At 43.7% G+C, this 23,991-nt stretch overlaps 2 protein-coding genes across 2 annotated transcripts in view; one reads left to right on the forward strand and one right to left on the reverse strand.

Annotated features, from left to right (window-relative positions):
- Positions 1–205: 205 nt before the first annotated feature.
- On the reverse strand, positions 206–7,037 carry LOC100773894 (transcription factor Sp3-like). Its single transcript, XM_027406151.2, is given in 3 exon segments — positions 206–908; positions 911–2,466; positions 7,016–7,037. Coding segments are annotated over 3 exon segments (2,208 nt in total). The 3' UTR covers positions 206–278.
- Positions 7,038–14,531: 7,494 nt separating this feature from the next.
- The window catches only part of Rnf150 (ring finger protein 150), a 207,565-nt gene continuing 198,105 nt past the window's right edge, over positions 14,532–23,991 (forward strand). The window contains exons 1-2 of the mRNA XM_027406133.2: positions 14,532–14,752; positions 14,813–15,354. Of these exons, the coding sequence (XP_027261934.2) occupies positions 14,532–14,752; positions 14,813–15,354 (763 nt within the window). The remainder of the gene's footprint in view (positions 14,753–14,812; positions 15,355–23,991) is intronic.

Raw genomic sequence — 23,991 nt, forward strand, 5'->3', positions numbered from 1 at the left:
TACTACCATTCCCGTTGTTAAATTCAATTTTCTCCTTATATAACTTGGTAAAATTTCATTTCTTCTAGATTCCAAAAGTACCTACAAAACCCATGCAATTTTACCATTTTTAATATACTATGGAATATCCTACAGAGTAAGACATTTCAGTGTCATGTATAACCAAGTCAATCCAAAAATTTTAGCACATCAATAAAAAGATATCTAAGAACTTAGGAACAATATTCTTCTCACTACTGTATAAAAATAATCACAATGAATAAGTATTTGTGTAATATTTACTTCATTGTCTCATTTCCAGAAACTGTGACAAGCTGTAAAGGTATTTCAGTGTTGGTAAGGATGTCTTGATTGCTGGTGGCAGAAGTATTGACAGTTCCTATCCGTGAAACAGACCCCTGTTGAATATTTGCAAGGATAAGTGTTGTTCCTCCTGCAGTAATCAAGGTATCATCTCTCCCAGCTTCCACAGATGCCAGCACTGTACTGCTAGAGTGAATAACTTTTTTTTTATTTTGATATGTTTTAATATGTTTGGCAAGTTGATCACTTCTCATAAAACGTTTTGAACATTCTGGACAAACAAACTTCTTCTCACCTGTATGTGTTCTTCTATGCCTTTGTAATTCATCACTTCGTGTAAATCTTTTGCCACAGAACATCCAGTTACAAATAAAAGGGCGCTCCCCAGAATGCCAACGTAGATGAGCTCTCAAATGTGAGGTTTTCCCATAGACTTTACCACATCCTGGTATATGACCAATGTGTTGCTTCTTCTTTCCAGTATTGGTACCTCTCCCACCACCTTCTTTATAGTTGGGACAGGTGCAAGCTACCCTCTGAAGTCTTTTTCCTTCTTGATATTGTTGGTCCCCTTCTTCATCTACCACTTGTACTCTTAAGTGTGTTTTAGGTCATTGGTATTCAGTGTAGAATCACCACTGAGCTGCCACTCTTCAGGGTCAGGTTCTTCTTCCTTGATCCTAATATCAGCAGGACTGTCATCATTCTCTCCTGGATGTAGCTGAATACCAGTAGAATCTATAGAATTTACTGTAACTGTCTGTAGATTTGGCAACTGACCAGTGCTTAGACTAACTGGAGTTGAAGGTGGAGTCAAGGCTCCACCTGCTTCGACTTGACCAAGCGTGAGTGTCTGAACAGGCGTCAAAGTTATTTCTTGGGCAGCAGTATTCTGTATTTGCAAATTCTGCAAGTTCTGGATCCCTTGTACTTGAAATGTTTGCCAGGTTATCTGTCCAGAAGGGGTCACTGTCTGTGCCTGAATTAAAAAGGTTCCAGGATTCAGCTGCAATTGAAGGTTTTGCAAAGCCTGTTGTGATGTATTTTGACCACTGGCTTGCACGCCATGGATTGTCTGTGGTGTAATACCTTGCACAATTTGGGCTTGACTGGTTGGCTTCTGAGAATCTTGAAGTTGTAGATGTTGTACAACAGGCTGTGCTGTAGAAACCTGAATATTTTGAGCCTGTGTCTCTTCAGAAACAGGCAACTGAATGTAATTTCCCTGAAGATCTGAAGAATGGACTTGCCCACTATAAGTAGTCAAGCTATTTGTGTTCTGTTGTAATATACCTGTACTATCTATTGTAACAGGCAACTGTGATGAAGAGGATATTGGCACAAATAAATCTCTATCAGCATTAGTTTCATTAACTTCAGGAGAAATCCGCTCACCAGTCCTTTCTGAATTGTCTGAACTATCCATAGCTTGTCCTGTGTTTATCAAATGTCCATCAGCATTAATGCCTGCAGTTATTGTCTGAGAACTTCCCGAGAGTCCCAAAGAATCTAGATTGACACTATTGATTGGTATAAAGGAAATATTTCCTGGCCGACCAAGAGGCACATTAGCAACTACTTGTGTTTGGCCAGGAAATGATGAAACACCAATTGCAACTCCCTGAACCTGGACTTGACCAGTCTGTGGTATGAGATTCTGGATATTAGCAGGAGGTGTCCCAGAGGCAAGTAAGGTTTGATTAGAGCCAGGAATGATCTGAATTTGACTGTTTTCTTGATTTATACCCCCATTATCTGAGGAGCCTGTGAAGCCAATCTGAACCTGCTGGGCATCTGTTGACTGAATCTGTGGTATTACTTGATACTGAACATTGGACACTGTACCATTTGATGAATCTGATCCTGGCGCAAGTGAAAATATTTGTTGATTCTGCAAATTCTGAAGGGGAAGGACATGCTGCTCACTTGAAGTAGCAGCACCTGGAATCTGTACTAGATTACCAGCTTCATCTTTTGTAGCTGTAGGTGTGGCTGACAAAACCTCCCATCTGTTTGCTGCTCCTCCTAACTGTGCAGAAGCCAAATCACCTGTTGCTCCGGTGGCGGCCTCCACGTCGACGTCTCCCCGAGATGGCGGCCCTATCTTGCTGCAGGTAGAGGCCAGCAGAGGGAGCGGTGATGGCTGAGTGTCCTGGGCCACTGCTGCCGATGTTTATAGTTTTAATCACACTATACTTAATTGAAATTATTTCTAACTCATTCTCATAGACAAGTGGGTACTTCCTTTTCTCATATTAATAATCATATTAATTGCATATTAATTGCATCTAAATAATATCTATACTTTCACTTTCAGGTAAAACTTATATAACTTCTGATTTGGGTGAAGTTAGGAAGTTATTTAACCAATTATGAGAGCTGGTTACTTTAGATGCTGAAAACACCATCCATTGGTTTTCTATTTTCATGTGCACGTATATATGCTTGCGTGTGTGTAGGTATGGGTGAAGGTGTACTCACACACTATGGATGACCAAAATTGGTGCTGTGAATAGTTCTAGGTCTCTCTTCCATCTTATTCACGGAGCAAGGTCTTCCAGTCAAACTCAGAACTCACTCTGGCTATTCCTGGTAGCCAGTTAGATCTAGGTATCTTGTCTCAACCTTCTGAGGCTTGAATTAAAGGTGGCCTACCATATCCACTAAGCATCTATATGGATTTTTGGGCATCTAAACTCTGGTTCTCTTATTTGCAGGGCAAGTTCTGTAACTACTATCCATCTCCCAAGCACTCTTCATTAAGGTAGGAACGGATCGCTGAAGACACTACTCACTTCAGACAAAGCAGTTGGAAGAATCAATCTGAAACTGACCTGGAAGCCTCTTCTTCCCTGAGAATTATCCCTCATAATATCTGAAGGTGCTATATAAGCTGCCAAAGGAGAAAAGCAATCAACATCCCTACATAGCTCAATAGGAAGGGATGCATGGAACTATAAACCTAGCCAACTACTTATGTCTTGAAGAACTAGAACATAGAAGAGAAACTACCAATGCCATTTTTCTTAATTAATGTAGCTTCTAATTACATCCTAAATATTTATCCTTGCACAAACAGATAATCGTGGTTCTCACTTTTAATCAATGGAGCTTCTTTGTAGCAGATGTGGCTATTACAGAGATAAACAACTCATCAAAGTGCATAGAATAAGTAGAATAAGTGATCATAGTTGTCCAGCCTCTATTGGTTAACATAACTCCTGCATCAAAGACTCAAGGAACATTGCAGAGGCAGAGATAGAATGGGTGTTAGATCAAAGGACCAGGACACTTGCTATGAGATAGTGTCTTTTAGATATGAGAGATGCCACATCCATAAAGTCTCAATAAGTTTGGTTGCCTAAACAATACTTTCCCAATGACAACACTAGTTTATATGCCAACATATATGTAAGAAAATTTACAAGGCCTCACCCCCAGATTGATATAGACAATCAATGTCTGCTGAGAGATGGAGAATCAGTTTTCTACAGAGATGAAACTCTGGTGGGTTATCCAACACAAAACCATTTGGTCAGCCATAAAGACATATACATACAAGAAAAGATCATCTTGGCCATATAGTAGAAGTCCTAAATTGTTTTTAGAATTGTCACTTCGGGGCATGGTATCACATTCATTTAATCCCAGAACTTGGGAAGCAGAGGTAGGTGAATCTCTGTGAGATCAAGGCTAGCCTAGTCTACATAGAAAGTTCCAAGCTATCCAGGGCTCCATAGTGAGACATTGTCTATCACCTCAGGTCCCCAGACCAGCTGAATCCAAGTCTCTGCAGGTATTATACAAGAAAACAAGACTTCCCAGAGGAATCTAACAAGTAGTTATGGTTGGGGATGTTTATTCTAAACTAAGGCTTGAAAGATAATTACCTAACAGAAGTACTTCAACTTCCTGCAACCTCCCACCCCAGTAAATCTGAGGCCAAGATTAGAATTGACTAAAAAGGAGAATTGAATAGAAACCCACAATCTACCCAGTCACACACTCTAAGTCAGTCACATACCTGTATTTGGTTTTATAGTTTTAAATTTTCTCACAATCACTTCTATATTCAGGAAAAGAGAAGACTTACACATGTGCATATATACACGTAACTACAGGTTCCTGTTACTTTATTATGAAGCCCTTTAGGATGGGTCCTAGTCAAGTGTTTGCCTTGACAGCATAGGTACAGTTCCCATTTCACATCACATCATCCGTTACAGTCTTCATTTAATGATGAGAAGTAGATGTGATACTGACAGTAGGTGTGGCATGAGGCTATTACAGCAATAGCTATACTTTTGCTGAGATGCTACCGTTATCTGCAGTTTAGATTAGTGAGTTTTAGCCTATGTTGTGGGTGTTTTATCTCCATGTTAGGTGTTCCACAGAAACACCTTTATTGCTTTTCCTTTTACTATTTTTGCAAAACTAGAGATTGAATTTAGGGCCTCGGGTCAGGTAAGCACTCTATCATTGAGAAATCCTCAGATAGGTGTTTATTTATTCAATATGTATTTATTTGTTATCTTGAGACAGGATCTCACTGTTGTCCAGGTATAGTTTAAACTCACTCTGCAGTCCAGCCATATCTTGAACTGAATCAGACTCCACATTAACAGCCTTATACAGCCTATATTACCTGCCCTTTGATAGCATCATCCAAAGTAGCCTGGGCCTTCTCATATCAATCAATCAGGAAAATGCCCTGCATGCCTGCCCACAGACTTTAGTAGGCCCCAGGCCTTAGCACAGCTGACTCCATGATGGAAGTGCCATTCGGGTTGTAAAATTCAGCATGTAGACAGCACCACCTGGCAAGACTAAAATACAGACCTAAGACTTAATCCATCCAAGTCCACAGTTCTGGGAAAGTCTCTAACTGTTCATGTTTACTGAAGTTTGTCAACCCAGAACATGCCTGAGAAAGGCTCAGGGATACACTGGGATTCTGAACACCCCTTGTAGTTGCCAGCCAGCTAATAAAGACTTTCTATTGGCTTAAACCCATGTCCAAGCAGTCTTCTCTGGTGAATACCCTACAACACTATGTGTTTCTTTTTGGATGCCCATACTCGTTGTGCTTCTGGCATAGGATAAACACTGTATGAAGTCACTGTCTTAAATGATCAAAGCTGTATTTCAGTCTAGACCTGGAAATAGGACTTTGTGACTGGACAGCTTAGTTTGTTATTTGCATGCATTAATGCTTTTAGGGGACCCATGCTGTCAGCAATCAGAGAACAAGGAGTATGTGGACTCATTAACTGTGGTTAGGGACTTAGATTTTAAGAATTTTATTTTAATTGCTGTGTGAATATTCATAAAAGAAAAGGCCCATAGTTCAGTCAGAAGATTCCCAAGGATGCAGGAGGCTGATAATCAATTGCTGGATTAGCTATTTGGAAGTGGGGTAGCAGCCCTCAAGGATAAAAGAAGACTCCAGCTTATAACATGAACAGCAATGGTGTCACTTACTGCATGATGAAGACTGTTGTGAGGGTCATGTATATATTCTTTCTAGGGAAGAGGTGACATGAGGTATGAAATGGGAAGTTGTACCTACTAGAGAAACACAGGATTCCCTGAAGATGCCAACATGAAGTCTATCCCCTTACTGCCAAAGTAAAACTGATGTGCTTCATTGCACTATCTTTTACAGTACAGATAATAATATTAATAACTGATAGGGGGAGACTGACTATCTCTTTTGCCACCCCATTGCTCTCCCTAGTGGAACTGACTGAATGACCTTCCAGCCTTCTTGACCTGGTTTTCAGTTTCTTTCAGTCCTTGCACACCCAGTCAAAGAGGGAAGTGTCTTCAGAGATCTGCTCTTGTGTCAATGGGCTATGAGGATGGTTTCCTCCACAGCAGTTCCAAGTACCCTCTGCAGATGCTTTTTGAATTGCTAAGTGAGACAAGCCTGAATAATAACAATGTGGATAGAAGGCGATTGCCCTTAACTTCTGTCATCCAAACACCAGGAAGAGCAAGGAAATGCAGATGCAGTTGTTGTGATCCAATGGAGAGAATGCACACTGGCATTGCAGTTAGGAACACCACAAATTCCTAAGACTGCAATTGCTCTATGCTCCAATGAAACTGACTCTACATTGGAGGTGTGGTAGGGGACTTGCAGAGCATGTGTGAGGCCCTGGGTTCAATTCCCAAGATTACAGGCAGACACAAACAAACTGAACAAAGAAGAGCCTGTTCTTAGCATCTGTTGTGCATGGTAGTCTCTAGGTTACTTTATGAAAGCTTGTAAAGGCTTCTGGGAAATAATAAACACATGTTATTTTGTTTCTCCCAGTGGCCTTATCATGCTGTGGTTAAATCAAGAGACAGCAATATATTAAGGCTGTTGACATGAGACCAACTGAGGGCGATTATAGCTCAGTAGATATTTAGGAATTAGTACGGTTGGCAAAGTGTGCCAAAAGGGGTGATTAGTCTAGCTTGCAGTCTTGACCTAAATAGCAAATCAGGCATAGAGCTGGGATTAAAACTCTGACACCCAGGTTTTCAGTAGAACAGTATCTCTCTTTATCAGCCCTGTGTGGTAAGAATTCACTGTAAAGTGAAAATTATTCTAAGAAACATCTTTCTAAACAACCAAATAGAAAGAGCAGGGAGAGGACCTGGATTCTTTCTCCTCTGGCAATTCTGTCAAAGAGTTTGAAGCTATTTCAACAGCTATGCTAACGGCTGTCATGCTCGGTGGTCATTGTGTCAAATTCTTGAGTGTCTTGGCTTGTAGACATGCCCTCACCCATCTCAGCTTGCTGGTGTATGAGGACAAGCTTGTTCTAAAAGGAACACTGAAGAAACATCCAGTTGTTAAACATATCCAATGAGAAGCAGTGACTTAAAACAAAAAAAATAATAAAAGCACAACCACATGAAAAATTTTTAAAGAAAAAGGAAAAGCAATGTAAAGACATTGCTGTTGGTTTTGGCTCAAGTCTCAAATAAATTGTCCTAAGTTAACTTTCTACACCTTGTCTTTCAAGACATGTCTGTGACATGAAGTCATTTGCAAAGTTTCTGGTTAATGGTATGAGCAAAGAAGCCTAAATGAAATGTCAGCACTTTTGTCAAGGACTGTAACAGAAAGAAATCATTTGATACGTCAAAGCAGTAAAAAACAAAAATAGCCATTTTAGCAGGCTGGTCTTCTGTTCTAAAATGTGAGAGGTTAATAACAGAACGAAGGAGGAAGACATGCATAGCATCAGTCCCATGCTCCGGAAGACTTTTTTCAGAGTCTTCCATTTGTGTGCAGTGTGCTTCCATCAGAAGTCAAAGGAGTTGCTGGGCTCTGAACTCCTTTCACTCTTGTTTGCAGAGTACAGGGTCTCAGAGCAGTGAAGCAGGGAACCCTCAGTGGTAAGAAGCCAGGACCAGAAAGGGGGAAATGGGGAACAAGTGACAGCTGGGGAGCAGGAACAGAGCATCAGCCAGAGGAAAGGTAAGTGAAGTTACAAATAGGAGTCAAATTAAGAAATAAGGTGGAGAAGAAACATCAAACAGCCCATCAAGCAAAATTGCACAGTCCTTTAAAACTGTAGCCCAGAGCCAGATTTCTGGAGGGAAACCCCACTCTAGGACGCACTGGCCTTATGTGCTCAGGGCAGCTACTCCGTTAATTAAACCTTCGTGGTGAAAGCTTTCTTAGCACCACAGTCTATGTACATGCTTGGAACAACAGTGCCTGCCTACAGCGGAGTCCTCAGAAACCTCAGCTCCTGGTTACAACGTATCATTGAACACTTACTTACCTTGTATCTTTTAACACTTACCAATGCCTACTCTAGCCCAGGCACTGAGGCAGCTGCTTGGACCCTAAGCACCAAACCCAGCCTTGCTGAGTTCTACGAGTCAGTCCCTCTGTGAGATCACCTTCACTAATATGTGACATGGAATCAATCTGATTTGCACTCTTCTGTTTTTGCTCTATATATACAAAGAATTATCATTTTCACTGTGTTAAGCTGATACATATGTTCTTAGATCTGACATTCACCATCCATTTGGATTATTACACCTGAGGGTCAGTCCTTGATGAGCAAGATCATATCAAGTTCCTTTGAACACCCAGAAGAGCACAGCACCTTACGGAGAGTGCAGCCTAGGCTTGTCAGATTCTCAAAGTTTTTGCTTTATGACTACAAAAGGCATTGTGTTGTTATTGTACTTAGTATTTTGAATCGTGGTCTTTCTCAAGCTAGGTGTGCACAATATGAGCTCCTGAATCGAGATCATAGTGAGCTGCAGCTTAGAGTCAGCCTGAAGTCACAAGGTGAAGGACCCATATTCTATAGCGGATCCTATTATTAAACGGTAGCATTCATCTGGGTTAGGTATATCAAATGACTTTCTGTCTTAACAGTATTTTTCCTTTATGGTAGGTTTATAGGGTAACAACCCCACTGTAAGTAGGTCATCTGTACACATGGATAAATAAATTTGCATTCTTTAGATTGGGAGTGTTGATTTGTTTTTTAGATCACCCCCACCCCCACATGCTTCTTTCCCTGATCCCTTCTAAATGTCTCCTTATGCTTCCATGTGTCTCTAACACACATGGTCTTTTAGAATTTTTCAAATCTTAGGAGAAAATGTAATCCCTCAAGCTTTAACAGCAAATTTGTGGTTCACCACAGTTAAAACTGCCTGCATGACTACTGAGATTTTAATCATGAATTGCCTAATGCCAAATTTGAGACTCTTCTCCTGTAGCCGGGTATCTCTCCTTCATGTAAATATGGAGGACTGAGCAAACGGGACTGTCTCTATGGCAGGACACAACAAGCCTACATAGCATAGTGTACTCCTTCATAGAAAGCTGGTTTTAAAAATGGTCATGGTAGCCTCAATGCTTAAGCTATTCCAACAGTGCTCTGTGCTATTTGGTGGATTCCCTCCCCCTTCAGTCTTGTTGAAGATGTTTTGAAAGATTTCTTTCATTTTCAGACAGGGGTCTGGCTATTTAAGAGTTTATTACAATGAAAAGACACATACTAATGAATGATCATCAGCTTTGTTACAAAAATGTAAGATAAAACAAACCGGTATATTGAAACTTCTACACATAAAACTTCTGTTAAACTACTAAGGTATGTATGTAAAGCTCTAGGAAACTGCATTTCTAAATTATAGAACCTATTTTATAAAATGTCTGAGGTCAGTTTCTTCAAGCATGTCAGGCACATTGACTGAGACACAAAGAGCTATGGAGAGTGGTATAGAAGTCCACAGGGCTGGCACTGCATTCCTTGCTATGGCTGCCCTTTGCTTCTGACTTAGACACAGACATCCTGTAAAGTGTAAGGTCAAATCAGCTCCCCGGGGCCAAGAAGCCCTGTAGTAACCTATCATTTCCACCTGGCCAGTGCTGTGGCTGCTGGAGTGTCCTCAGACAGGCAGGGACTCATCACTGTTACTATTTTAAGAACTGCCATAAGGAGTACACTTGACTTTGTTTGGTGCTTGGTGAGGACAACCTTTAAAAATTCAATTTGGTCATCTTATTAGTGTGACAAAATGAAAATTCTTCATATGCTCTGACCTAACTTTCTCTCTTCTGAGACCTAATACTGTGGTAATAAATCCAAAGCTCCTCTTGCAATCTTGCTCATCTCAGAAAATGACAACTCCAATTGCTTTGCAGCTTGTCTGTCTTTCATACTTGCACGGAATGCATCAGAGAATAGTGCCTGGTCCTCCTCCAAAACACTCCATGGGACCAATCACTACTCAGCATGTTCTAACACTTTCCCAGCACAAGTCACTCTTTGAGATTTCCTAAGTTATTTTTGTAGATCCTTAATTGCTCTCCTTGCTTCTACACTTCCTCTAGTACTGTCAGAATAGACCTTTGGTGTTCTCATATAATTTCACGCTTTTCTGTCCAAAATTTTTCCAGAAATTCTCCTCTCATCCAAACTAAACTACAAGACTACCAATAATCTTCCCTTGCACCATTGTGGCCCCATTCTTTCACCGCATACTTCTCCCCTCCTCTCCACCCATGAAGAGCTCACTGTTATTCCTAAGCACATCAAACACCATCCTCTGTGCTGTCAGGCCTACATCTCCTTCTTCCTGTTACCAACAACTAGTCCCCAAATACCATTCAAATTCTTCACTCTGGAGACTGTATTTAGACATCATCTCATTGGAGAAGTTGACTCTGACATAAAACAGCACCTTGTGCAAAGTAAATCTCCCTCTCTTCATCTACTGCTTTGTCTCCCTTTGGAACATGTTGTTAACTTGACGCAAGTAAAACTTTAGAATTTCGTTTCCTCCAATTCCACCGTGCATGCAAGAATCTTGTTTAGCTCCCAGTTGTCTACTCCAAGCCTGGAAAACTGTGTAATAATAGATAAACATAATCAGTATTATTGCTAAATGGAAGACTACAGTGGCACCTTCTTTGTCAGGACGTTATGTGTTGGGAGGGGGGTAAAGCAAGGTTTTCTTTCTCTTTCAGTGGTCCAAGTCATCCCACTGGAGTTTCGAGGAGTTGAGCTGGGAGGAAACCATGCTCAGCACAAGGCGGAAAGCCTGTTAGTGTCCATCAACATCGAGAACTGACTTCCATGTTTCCTGGAAGCCTGCCCAGTGAAAACCAAGATTTTCTAGTTAATCATCTTTCTCACAGCCATATAAGATCATGTTGCAGACAGACTGCCTTGTCAGTACCTTAGACACACAGACCCCTCCCAAGGATGTTCTTCCTCAAAACCATGATGTAAACGTCCAAATCAGGAAATCACATCATAATTGTACTGCAAAGCCCACAAACCTCATTCAAACATTTCCCTATTATTTATTTTGCCACTTACTCCAAGATCCCATCCTGAATTATTTGCTGGTTTTGGTCATGACAACTGATTCTCTTCAAGGGGGATCTGCTAGTTCTGTCTTTGATTAGCTTCAGAGTGTTAGAAAAGAACTTTCATTTCATAGGATAGATTCAAAGCCTGTTATGTTTCCTGGTGTGCAGACCTGGGATGTGTATGTTGTGACAAAATGCTGCTGTGGCTTCTGGGTGCATCTTACCAGGGGCACACACATTGTGATTCATTCTATGGCTGGTGATCTGCACCATGAACACTCGTCTGCTTTGAACTGTCCAAGGTTCTCTTCAGTAATAGAAGCTGCCCCTTGTAGAAACAGTATTTTTAGAATATACTTGGCTAACACCCTACTTAGCATCAAAAGTTACCTCTGCAGCTTTATTATCCCCAGGACTACCACAAGAAGCTACCAACACTCTGTCAAATGGAGCCTTCCTAGTGCCATCACTCCCCACAGGCAGACTTTCCCACCATTCACAAGCACAGTTTCTTCTCCCTAAGTTGTTTGCTTCATCATTTATTTATATTAGCATAGGTAACTTCTTATTCCTTAGGTTTTAACCAATTGCTACCTTCATTCCAATGCCTGGGCTTGGCTAAGAGCCCTTTCCAGCAGGACACTGTGAGCTGTGTCATACTCCAGTCATGCTTTTTGAGCATGTCCCTATGATAATGTTCACGATGCATTTGTACTTCCTCAGACACAGCTCTGGACTCAACCAGAGCTGTGTCTCTTTCTTTCTTTCTTTCTTTCTTTCTTTCTTTCTTTCTTTCTTTCTTTCTTTTTGTTGTTGTTCGAGACAAGGCTTCTCTGTGGCTTTGGAGCTGTCCCTGGAACTAGCTCTTGTAGACCAGGCCAGTCTCAAACTCACAGAGATCCACCTGCCTCTGCCTCCCGAGAACCCAGATTCTTTATAGGGGAAATCACATGGAGAAAGCAAGATCTTTGTGCCATTTGGTGTATCCTTTGCTTCCAGGCTCTGAATAGAAAGAATGTTGTGTGTGTCTTTCCCTATTTATGTACTCACACATATATAAACATAGGTGATAGTGTTTTAAAAGTGACTCCAAATTCATTTGAACCCATTCCAAAATTTTAGGATTTTTAAAAACCTTTTCTATTTGCAAATTCGGTCACCCACTGCAAAAACAAACAAACAAACAAAACTTGGCTTCTGCTTTACTGAATATTTTACTTCTTGGCTCCATGGCCCCAGTTTGGCAAGCTCTTGGTCTGAGCTGCCTCCTCAACCCAGCTATCAGTTGTGCCTTAACTTTTCTGAGGGAAATTGAGAGGAAGCAGTGCTCGTGTATTCTTAATGATACCTCTTCAAATCTTGTGGCTGGGGAAAAATGTTAAGAGGTAGGGAGATGCCGAGGACCACCTAGCTTTGTAAAAAGCACTGGGACAAAATCCTTGCCTAGGGACCTGTAGCCAAAGGCCCTCCCCCCAGATCCGGGGGGCGGGACCAGGAGCTAGCCATCACTTCCACCTCCTCAACACTGGGCACTATATAAAAAGCACTGTTCCAATTACCTAAAAAGCACGGGTACACACACACAACACACACACACAACACACACACACACACACCACACACGCACGCACGCACACACGCACGCACGCACGCACACACACACACACTCACACACACGCACGCACGCACGCACGCACCACACACACACACACTCACACACACACACACGCACGCACACACGCACGCACGCACGCACGCGCACGCACGCACGCCGCACGCACGCACGCACGCACGCACGCACGGAATAAGCTAGAAACACATACAAAACCAGCAAGTCAAGTACCATAGAGACAGATTCTTCTAAGTTTCTCTTGTGCCTGCTTCTAATTTGGATACAGCTGGGGTTCTCTCTGCTCCCCTAGCAGCCACTAGCTGCCTATATGGCTGCCCAAAATAAGAGAAGCTATGATGGTAAGTAGACAAGAAGGCTGGACACATGTGAAGGTCCTGGGGAAATTGGGTTTTGTTTCTTTTAACGAATTGGGCATCGTTTCTTTGAAAGAGCACCGCATGGGAAGAATACTGTGGGTAACTGAGAACCATCACATAAATATATAAGTAAGTAAATGGATACTTTATATCACTGGTGTCTGAAGCTATGGAAACCATCGGTGAGGAGGTATAACAACCACCCAGTCATTTCATTGGTAAGGAATTCTGCTGTTAGAACACTACTCTAGGGAAACTATTCTCGCTGGCTTATTTTAATCTCCATGCACAGCTGGAGAACACACTTTAAAACCATAACCTACACAGGCCTCCCTTTCGTGCTGATGCAGCGAGTCCTCTCTCGCAGGTCACGACTGCTAGAGGAAACTGGCAAACTGTCCCATTACGGGGGGAGGGGGGGTTCGTTTTGAGAGAAGATGCGTTTCTACGTCGCAAACAAATGCCAGGTACTGACTTCCAGAGGGGAGGAGGAAAGTCTCCCATATCTACACCACAGACCGGTCCCTAAGCCAGCCAGCACGCATCACCAGGGACCCCACCCCGTGACCCAATAAACTTGCCTTGCATATGCTCTAATGTCCTTGCATTAGAGCAGATCAGGCCGGGTGTTGGTGGCTAACGCCTTTAATCCCAGCACTCAGGAGGCAGAGGCAGGTGGATCTCTGAGTTCGAGGCCAGCCTGATCTACAGAGCGAGTTCCAGGGCAACCAGTACTGGTTTTAAAATGGTGTTCTGACAGCCACTGTCCTAGATATATTCAGGACTGAGGGGAAGGGGCCTCATGACCAACCAGCCCTGGGATCCTCTGCACATTTTCCAGCCACTGGAAAAGTCCAAGAGAGGTACAAACATTTAGCTGTATTTAAGGCTCTGACCTTGTTCCTAACACAAAACTCTTCTTTTTCCCAACTGATCGAAGTGGCAGTCGGAGACTGAATTTGAGGCCCGGCAGAGGTCGCTCACGCCCAGGAAGAGAGACAGAGTGAGCTTGGCAAGGGGAGCCCAGGAGCTTTGACATCATACTAAGCTCCTCCTTGCACGCACACATTACACACACACACACACACACACACACACACACACATCGCTGTGCCCCTCTCCGCACGGCCCCCACCCCCGCCATCCCATTCGCCCCATACTGTCCCCTCCCTCCTCAAGTGAGTGTCCCGGGCGTAGCCACCTAGTCCGGCCAGGAGCACAGCGCCCACTGCCCTAGGGAACCCACGCGTAGTCGGAGCTATCGCCGCGACTGCAGCTGGACCGACAGTCCATGCACTCAGGACCTTGAGCAACCCACCCCTGCCCCTCCCGGCCGTAACGAGCAGAGCCGCCACCCCCTCCAAACTCCAGGACCCCCGCAACCCCTATGAGAGAAGGCGACGCAGAGCCGAGGAGCAGGACGCCCGGCAGCCCGACTCCCCCGCAAGCGCGCGGCGCCCGCTCTGTGTCGCCACCGCTATCACCCGGGAAGCCGGATGCCAGCGCCGCGCGCCGGCTGAGAGGGGACAGGGCCGGCTTCGCCCGCTCGCCCGGAATCCGGTCTCCGCAGCGACTGCGAGTCCCAGCCGGGGCCCCGCCGGCCCGGGAGTGAGCCGCAGCGACAGGAGGACAGAGGCGGCCGGCCGGGGTTGGCCGGGGCTGGGGAAGGAAGGACGGAGCGGGAGGAGGGCGCAGGGGGCGGGGAGGGGACCCCGGAGAGAGGAGAGAGGTGGCTATGTCTCTCATCCAAGCGTGCCGCAGTCTGGCTCTCTCAACATGGCTGCTTTCCTTTTGTTTCGTGCATCTGCTCTGCCTGGACTTCACCGTGGCGGAGAAGGAGGAATGGTACACCGCCTTCGTGAACATCACCTATGCAGAGCCCGAGCCCGGGGCCGCGGTGGCGGGCGGAGGTGGCGGCGCCGAGCTGCACACGGAGAAGACCGAGTGCGGACGGTACGGCGAGCACTCGCCCAAGCAGGACGCGCGCGGCGAGGTGGTCATGGCCAGCTCGGCCCACGACCGCCTGGCTTGCGACCCCAACACCAAGTTCGCCGCTCCGGCCCATGGCAAGCACTGGATAGCCCTCATCCCCAAGGGCAACTGCACCTACAGGGATAAGATCCGGAACGCGTTCCTGCAGAACGCCTCAGCCGTGGTCATCTTTAACGTGGGTTCCAACACCAACGAGACCATCACTATGCCCCACGCAGGTGAGCGACCCCGGGGGTGCCTGGCGGACGTGGGGGAGGGGAGCCCGAGAAGCGTATGGTAGACCCAGTGCTGCCTACTGGGCACCTCCGTTTGGAAAGTCCGTGAAACCAGGGACCGGTCTCTTATGTATGGACCTACTAAGTTTTGTTAAGCGTCGCTTGGGGACAGGAAAGGAGGTTACTAGCAGGAGAGGTTTCAGTATGTTGGTGGATATCAGAGAGTGTGGTTCAGGAGAAGGTTCACAGTGGTGGGCTGACTGACTTCTCCCAGGAGAATGTGGGAAGTGAGGTTTGGGGGACAGGCTGGTATATTCTTGTTAGTGACCCGCCCTGGCACCTGTTTGAAACCGAAAGATCTGATAACTCAGCTCTGTGCTTCACTGTGTGCATCAGATATACATACCTGGTGCAAGTGTTTGTGTATCAAGAGGCAGATCAAGTTGCCTGCCTGGAGCTGACCACTTACAGCTCCCACAAAGTCAGGTCCCAGCCCTTCTCGAGAGCCCCTTCCCCTTGTTGAGTTTACACAGACCATAAATAATATTCAATGTACCAGCTCTGACGGGGCTGTCATCTAGACAGAAGCTGACTGGCAGGGCGCAGTGGTGAATAATAGCAATGCCCAACAAGCCAAGAAGAGCCATAAAGTTAGAATTACTTGGCACTGTTGTTGTCCTTTGCCTGCCTGTTTCGGTATGCTGAAGACTGCACTGCACAATCGAGCTTGTTGGAGATCACGGGGGCAGGGGAGCAGGACTATAAATAAACATTATTATCCCAATTGAATACAGTCTATAAGCAGTGTTTCAGTGGAAGGGGTTACAGACGCAACAAGGCTGTGTTATTCATAATTGTTAGCACAAGCGGTTGGTTTAGGAAACTACCCTCCTGAGCGCAGGCTTCTACAGAGGTGCCTGAGAACTGGATCCTTCTTCCTTACAGGGCTTCCTGAGATGAGACTCCTGCAGGCAGTGGGGGCAGGAAACGAGAGAAAGGACAGGACATGTTCTGAGTGGAGTAGCCCAATCAAAACTCTTATTGCAACTAAAGGGCAGATTTTTAATAAGCAGACAACTGAGCTGGAATACCCAGATTGGCTGTGTGAAGCCCTTCTTTCTTTAGAGACAGGGTTTCCTTTCAAGAGCTCATACTACCTATTAGTAAACTGTACAATGAATTTGCCCTGAGTGATCAACACCAGCTATTATAGTCAGGGGCATGTGTTAGCCTTCAGGCAAACAGGTTGGGAGGGAAAATGCCAGAGGCTTTTGAAAAACAGGCCACAAAACAGCAGCATATTGTGAAGAGAGGCCATTACCTTTTTAGAAAAGTTCCAACCCTGCACGTAAGAGGCATTTGCTGCATCTCCTGGAACTGAACCAGTCTCCCAGAGAGAGGCCTGTACTCTGACCTTGGTCACAGGACCACTGCTTAAATTTGATCTCCAAGGATGTTTGCACTGTGAAAGAGTGCTCGGAGTCATGTAAGATGTCTCTCAATTAACATTTAATATGGAAACATAGATTCGGGAGTGGGAAGGAGGGCATACAGGAGTTATTCTGGAATTGGTAAACACCAAGGCTGTTGGTTGAATTTGCAGGATTCCTTAAATGCTTCCCTGTGTCTGAACAAGGAATCTTAAACTGGGTTTCTCTGTGCACAACATACTGGTCATCATGTGTTCCTGACCAAGAAACTGTTTGCAGAACCTCAGACACATTGGATCAATTAATGGCTCACCCATTCTTGGAGAAAGCTATAATTTGATTTTCTACACAAAGGATGCTTAAGGCATACTGACAGGAAAAGGCTTGATGATAGTGGAAAAGTTAGAAGCCTCCAGGACATAATATTTCTCCATTTAAAAAGTAATAACTGTTAAAGTTGTATCTGCTGTTAGCCTTGAACTCCCTGTTGTGCCTTGGACAAGTTCCTGCCTTAGTCAGAGCAGGAGTCTTCTCCAGGACAGTGAGATGTACAGGATGAGCACACTAGCCTGCCAATCAATGGCTTACACTTGATCCTAGAACGTGAAGGCTCAGTTTCTCCTCATTGCATGTGAGTCTGACTTGGGAATTCACATAGGAAACCATATAAAGGTTACATGTCAATGGAATATTCATATTTTATGAGCTTGGAATGCAGGACACCAAGGACACAGTTGTGGCCTTTGCCTTTACAATCTAGTCCCTGAGAAGTTTGGAGGGAAATTAAAAGCTAATATTGCCTTACTTCTCATCAATGACCTGATTTTGGGAGCTAATCCAAAATCAGGGGAAAGAAGGTTTGAATTTGGAATTCTGAAGACCACCTATAGTGTCCATGCATCTGCTATGATAGACCCCTAACATATCCTGAAAAATACAAATTCAATTAAATAGAAATTATTTTCTTCACTCTCTCCCTCTTTCCTTCTATGTTCTTTCTTTCAGATATTTTCTTTTTCTGAGTCCGTATTTTTTTGAGTTTCTGCCACTTCTGCAGCTGTCACTTCTCAGTCACAAAGATGTGGACATTTCTGATGTCCATGGTAGTTTATTTAATAGTGGATTACTCAGCTTCACTAATGTCTGGTTTTCACACTATCAAATTCATTATTTAGGCAGTACCATGTTGCTTCACATAGTGACTGAGCTAGGTGGCCCCCCATGCTGTCTGAGCCCAAGAACATTTCCACCTGTTTGTAGTTGTTCCTCCATACCTGTGCAACCAGCCCAATCAAATGCTAGCCAGCTTGCTTTCTTTCCATTTCTATGTATTTGTCTCTTGTTCACAAAGTATGGATAGAATTCTCTAATATGTGGACTTGGTCTATGTTTTTTCACGTACTGTACACTCCCCTGTGTTCACAATGGTTGTAATAAGTGTCACTGATTGCTATTTCATTTATTTTTACTGCCAAATAGTATTCCACATTTTATTTATTGTCAATTGATGGGCATTAGTTTATTTCTATTGGGGAAGGATGAATGATGCTGTTATGTACATTCTTGAGCCGTGTGTGTGTGTGTGTGTGTGTGTGTGTGTGTGTGTGTGTGTGTGTGTACGTGTGCGCGCATTTCCGTACGTGTGTGAACATGTGTGTATTTCTCTTAGGTTTATTTTGAGTAGTAGAATTTCTGGGTTACATGGCCCACTCTATGACTTTTGATGAACTGCCACAAGCCTTCCTTATGCTAGTTAGTTTTTTTGTCAACTTGGTACAGGCTAGGGTCATCTGGGAAGGGGGAGCCTCAGTTGAGAGAATGCCCAATAAGATTGGACTATAGCCAAATATGTGGGGTATGTTCTTGGTTAACAATTGATGTGTAAGGGCCCAGTCTAGGGTGGGTAGTGCCATGCCAGGGCAGATGGTCCTCGGAGATATAATAAATTAAGCTGAGCATGACTCTGGCAAGCAAGCAGTGTTTCTTTGTGGTCTCTGCCTCCATGTCTTGAATTTGTGTCTTGACTTGCTTCAGTGACTTGAGAGTTATAAGATGGCATAAATGCTGTCTCCCCTGGATTGCTTTCAACCATGGTCACAGCAATGGAATGCAGACCAGAGCATTCCTTAAGTGTCCAAGTGATTTCCCATCACCATCACCACGGTGAAGTGTTGGTTCCTGAGCCTCCTCACTGGCAATGTTAAACACATTTTAACCAAAGTCAGTGTCAGGTGGTGTCTTCATTATAGTTCCGTTTTAATGGCAGTTACTTTTCTAAGACAAGATCTTACTGTACAGCCCAGGTTGGCTGCAGACTCCTTATCCTCTAGCATCAGCTGCAGAGCCCTGCACTTGTAACTGTGCCATTGCGTCTAGCTTAGCAGTTGCTTCTCTCAAGTAAACTTTTCCCTTTTCATTTTTTCTCCTCCCCTCTCAGGTCAGCCAGTACCCGTTCCTTCTTAGGCTTTCAGTTCACATTGTTTTTGCCCAGGAAAGGTGGGAAGGAAGAAAAAGGAGATGGCAGAAGAGCCGGGGGAAGCAGGGGAGGGAAGAAAATGAGTATGTCTCTGTGAGGGCTTGTGCATTTGAATTTGTGTTTCCTCTACAGAGAGGAAGGAGATGCATCATCTTTAGAGAAAGCAGGGATGAGAGCAAGCAGTTGTCCCGGAGTGCATCCTCCCCCTGGTGCAAGCCCTGAATTGAAAAGCCAGGTGCACACAGAAGAAGTGAGACCCTTGGAGTTGGTCTGATGCCTGCCCAAGAGCCTTACTCCAGTGTCCTTTGAGGGAAGGACATCAAACCTCTCTATAGGTCTTTTGGGAGGACATGTTAACTAGAGCACAGCTCCAGAGGAGACACTTGGCTTGTATCCTGCCTGTGCTGTTTTCACACTATGTGAGTTTGAACAACTTATTCAACCTCCCAGGGTTTAAAGGTCCTCCACTGTGACAGAGAGTCCACCTGCACTAATGGTTAGGTGAATTCCATGGGTTAGTATACAAGTCTATGCGCGCTCATATCTGCATCTTACAGACATCTTAGTTGGTGTTCTGCAGAGGGGTCTCATTGAAACTGAAACTCGCCATTTTGGAAAGGATGGCTGATTAGCAGCCCCTAGGGTCCACTTGTAAGGGATCTGAACTCAGGTTTTTGGGCTTGCAAACACTTGATCAGCCAGTCATCACCCTAGTCCCATTGTCAACTCTTATAACTCAGTGACACACAGCCACAACCAGAAACTATATCCCCTGGCTCACCAAGCCTCTAGCAACCTTAAGAAAGAACTCTTAATTCATTCTTTTATGCTTCAGTGATAGAGCAGCCTTTCCATTTCCATTGGCCACCTCCACTGTTTGAAAGAGTATGTTCTGCTGCTCTGATCATTGGGGAGTTTTATGACTCTTATTACACCGATGCCTTCTCTAGGCTGAAACTTCATGCATGGTACCTGTAGTGAATCCCCATGTGAGCAGCTGTCTTTCTGAGTTATGGAAGATGTTGCATTTTTCCCTGTTTCAAAGGATGGACTTGTTAGCTTTCTGTTTATCGATCACAAGTATGTAGTTAAGAGGTAGATAGATCTCTAGTTGCCTACAAAGGACTTTTGATAGCTCCTGAGAGTTGAGGGCAGGGAACGGAGACTACAGAAGCTATGGATCATCTTCAGTACTTGGAAAGGAGGCAGATAGAGAATAATCCACATATTCTTGACTTCTCCAAGGTGGGAGGGAGCAAGGAGATAATGGAAGCTTCCTGGGCAAATAGATGTGTGTAATACTTTGCTGCATGGGCTCATGCTACCTTGATGGCCCCAGCTTTAATGGCTAGTCTCCTTCTACCCTTTCCTCCATATAGGAGCTAGCTGTTTTGATTAATTTTAGGCCTCTTGTGTTTCTAAAATGCCTACCATGCAGTTTTAGTATATATTTTCTATTAAGTGCTGTACTTACCTCTCTTTCAGTATATCACAGTTCTTCCTTTGGAACCTCAGCTTTATCACATTCCCACTAGGGGTGGTGAGATAAAGTTGCAGAAAACAGACTTTAAATGTAATCTGGGTCAGAAGGGGCAAAACATTCGTGTTGTAAATGTGTTTAGAAATGGAAGGGATTTCTTTGAGATGTTAAGCTTTCTCTGTCATTGGAGTGGGCCTGACTGGGACACTGGACATTGTGGAACTACCAGTCCCTGAGTTCCAGTAGGTGACTTTGGAAGGGCTTTCCCAGGCCTGAGATCACATGACCTGCCTGCACTTCACTTGTCTGCTAAGTAAGATTCATAAATAAACTCTGTCCTTTATGTTTGGCCTTAAGTTCGCACACCGATCACCTTCCCAGCTAGTTTGTGTGCCCTTGATTATTTTTCACTAAACCATAACTCTCCCATCTTTCCTGGCAGACAGCAGTCCAATAGTCAGGAACTGCAGCCTCTGTTATTAAAGGCCATAATTCATCATCAGTGTTAAATAACATTCTTGGCAGTGTAAGTTGATATGCTCAGGGTATTTCCAGAAACTGAGTGAGTGGTTTACACATCTTTGGTCATAGAAATACATGTCTTGGGGTTTGGAAGGAATCCTACCCTCTTCTGGTTAGAATTTGGTCACTGTTCTTGGTTGTTCTTTTCTTAATACCGCCCCCTCCTCAGATTCTCAAGAAAGAAAGTCATCTTATTGGCTGTGAAATCTAGAAAGATCCAGAAAAAGCTTGAAGATTTTTTCTGTAGAGCTGATTCATGTAGCTCTCAAAAAAGGGGTGGTTATACCTCTAATGTGGAGTTAATGGCTTAGAAACCAGTTTCCTCACTTAAAATGAAGGGGCTCAACCATTTTAGTCTCCATTCTGTCTGGGAACCTAGGCTGCAAAGAACTGGGTATTTTGACAACACCTAAAAGTCTTCAACTGAAGACTTCCCAGAAGGGATGTTTCCTTTTTATAGACTCTTAAGAGGATCTTACCATCGCTGAATGAGTAAGAGATGCTGGGCCTGTGTCTTTCCTAGTGTAAGTGGAGAGACACTAAATTTGAGTTAAGATGAAGTTCAAACCTTCTTCAGATCGTCTCAAGCCTTGAGGGTTTGCTGTAACACAAAACTCTGAGAAACAAGGCAGCTTTCAAGGCAGGATTGCTCTAAGACCCAGTTTCGACTGTTGTGTTAAGTGTAGGTTCTTTTATAGGTACAAGGTAAGATGGCCTATTATTTTAAACTTAGATGGATTAATCATTTGGTGGTTTAATTTGTAGATGGATAACTGTGCTTCCTAAAGTGCAACCAAAATATTAATGATCGTGATTAGACCTAAATCTTACTCCTTCCTTCCAACCTTCCTTTTTTTCTTTTATGTGTGTGAGTGTGTATGAGTGTGTGGGACTTCACATCCTGTGCCATGTGTGTGGAGGTTAAAGGGAACCTTTCTGGATATTGATTCTCTTCTTCCATATGGGTGCAGGGATTAAATCCAGGTCTTGGCAGCAAACACCCTTACCCGCTGAGTCATCTCCTCAGTTCTAATTCCTAGTTTTCCTACAATAAGAGAAAATTAATTGTTCTCATTGTTTCAAGTTATAAATTAATTCCTATATGTAACATTTGCTGTTTGTTTCTTTGCTTGGCTTATTCTATGATACACAGTGCTGTGCAGAAAACCTTTCAGTCAGGAAGTTGAAGCTTGATTCTGGGTTATTTGGCACTTTTGTATACAAGGTATGTACATATATTTAATAATAATGGGAATTTTTAAATTTAAAAATAATTTTGTACTAAATGTGTGACTTCTAGGGCAGTGTATGAAGTTCCTATTTTAGAGTAAGGTAATGGATACCCATATTAGAAAGGAGGTCCACAAGAAATTCTCTATTTCATAACCAGTTCATCTTGGTGTTGCTCAATTGTAGCTAGCCATTACCTGCACCATCCGTTTAAGTAACAAGGACAAGGCAAAAAGGGTTCTCAGGTGTACTGTCAATGTGTATGTACATTCACACATTACACACACACACACACCACTTTTCTCCCGTTTTCTTTTTCTGGTCCCTCCTTCCTACAGAAGTGGTTCATCCAGCTATCACACCATTGCCAACTGACTAAACCTACATCAGAAATGTGATACCAGATGACCCAATCAGTAGAGGGACAGAAAAAGGTGTTTTGCCTTTCATTTATCTGGGAAGTTTCTGGAATATTCTTCTCATGGTGCTATCGAGCTATCTGCCTCTTCGGCTCTCTTGCTTAACTGGCCTCAACGCAAATGCGCCCTTGCCCACTCTAAGGAGAACAGCAGCAGCCACTGCTTCTCCTCCTCAGAACTTTGTCCCTTCTGTTTCCATCATTGTACCACTCTTGACCGGTTGGCTATCATCTGACCGAACCTAAGCTCTGCGAAAGCAATGCTTATAGACATTTCTTTGTTTATGGTTAAGTTCCTCAAGGCTTGAAGAGCCCTTGACACAAGGACAGTGCTCAGTAAATATTGCTAAGTAGCCTAGAGACCAGAAAGATGGATTATATTATACGGTAATTTTAATTTCACAAGAAAGTGTGATTCTGACATTAAGCTCCCATTTTCTTACCCTTTGGCTCATATACACGTCGGGTAGCGTCTAATTTGAAGTGCCTACCACAAGTGTATATCCATTTTGTAGAATGTGAAAAAAAGCAGGCACTTGGATCAGTCTTCAACTAAGAGGAAAAAGACATGCTGGCAGCACACTGAAGGACATAAGATATCACAAGTGTCTGTGTTTAGATATGCGCAGTGTTTATTATCACTCAGCATTATGAATACAGGCACATACACACACACACACACACACACATACACACACACACACACACACACACACACACACACACACACACAGTAGTGTTTAAGGTCTTATTTTAAATGAAATACATATGCCAAAAAGGAACCAGATTTTCATAGTGTTTATTAGAAGCACCAAGCAGGAAAAGTTTCCATGTGAAAGACTTGAAGTTTCTATGTCTTCTTCTGCAAAACTGAAAATTAAGAAAAAATACTTGAGGACTGGAGAGATGGCTTAGGAGCCAGGAATATCAGTTGTTCCTCTAGAGGACCCAGGTTTGATTCCCACATGATGGCTTGCAACTGCCTATAATCCAAAGCCCATTTCTGGCCTCCAAGGCACTGCACATGATGTATATACATACATACAAGCAGAACACCATGCTCCATTAATAAAAGTATCCCAGC

Source organism: Cricetulus griseus, chromosome 3 (assembly GCF_003668045.3).
Source record: "Cricetulus griseus strain 17A/GY chromosome 3, alternate assembly CriGri-PICRH-1.0, whole genome shotgun sequence".
Taxonomy (NCBI): Eukaryota; Metazoa; Chordata; class Mammalia; order Rodentia; family Cricetidae; genus Cricetulus; species Cricetulus griseus.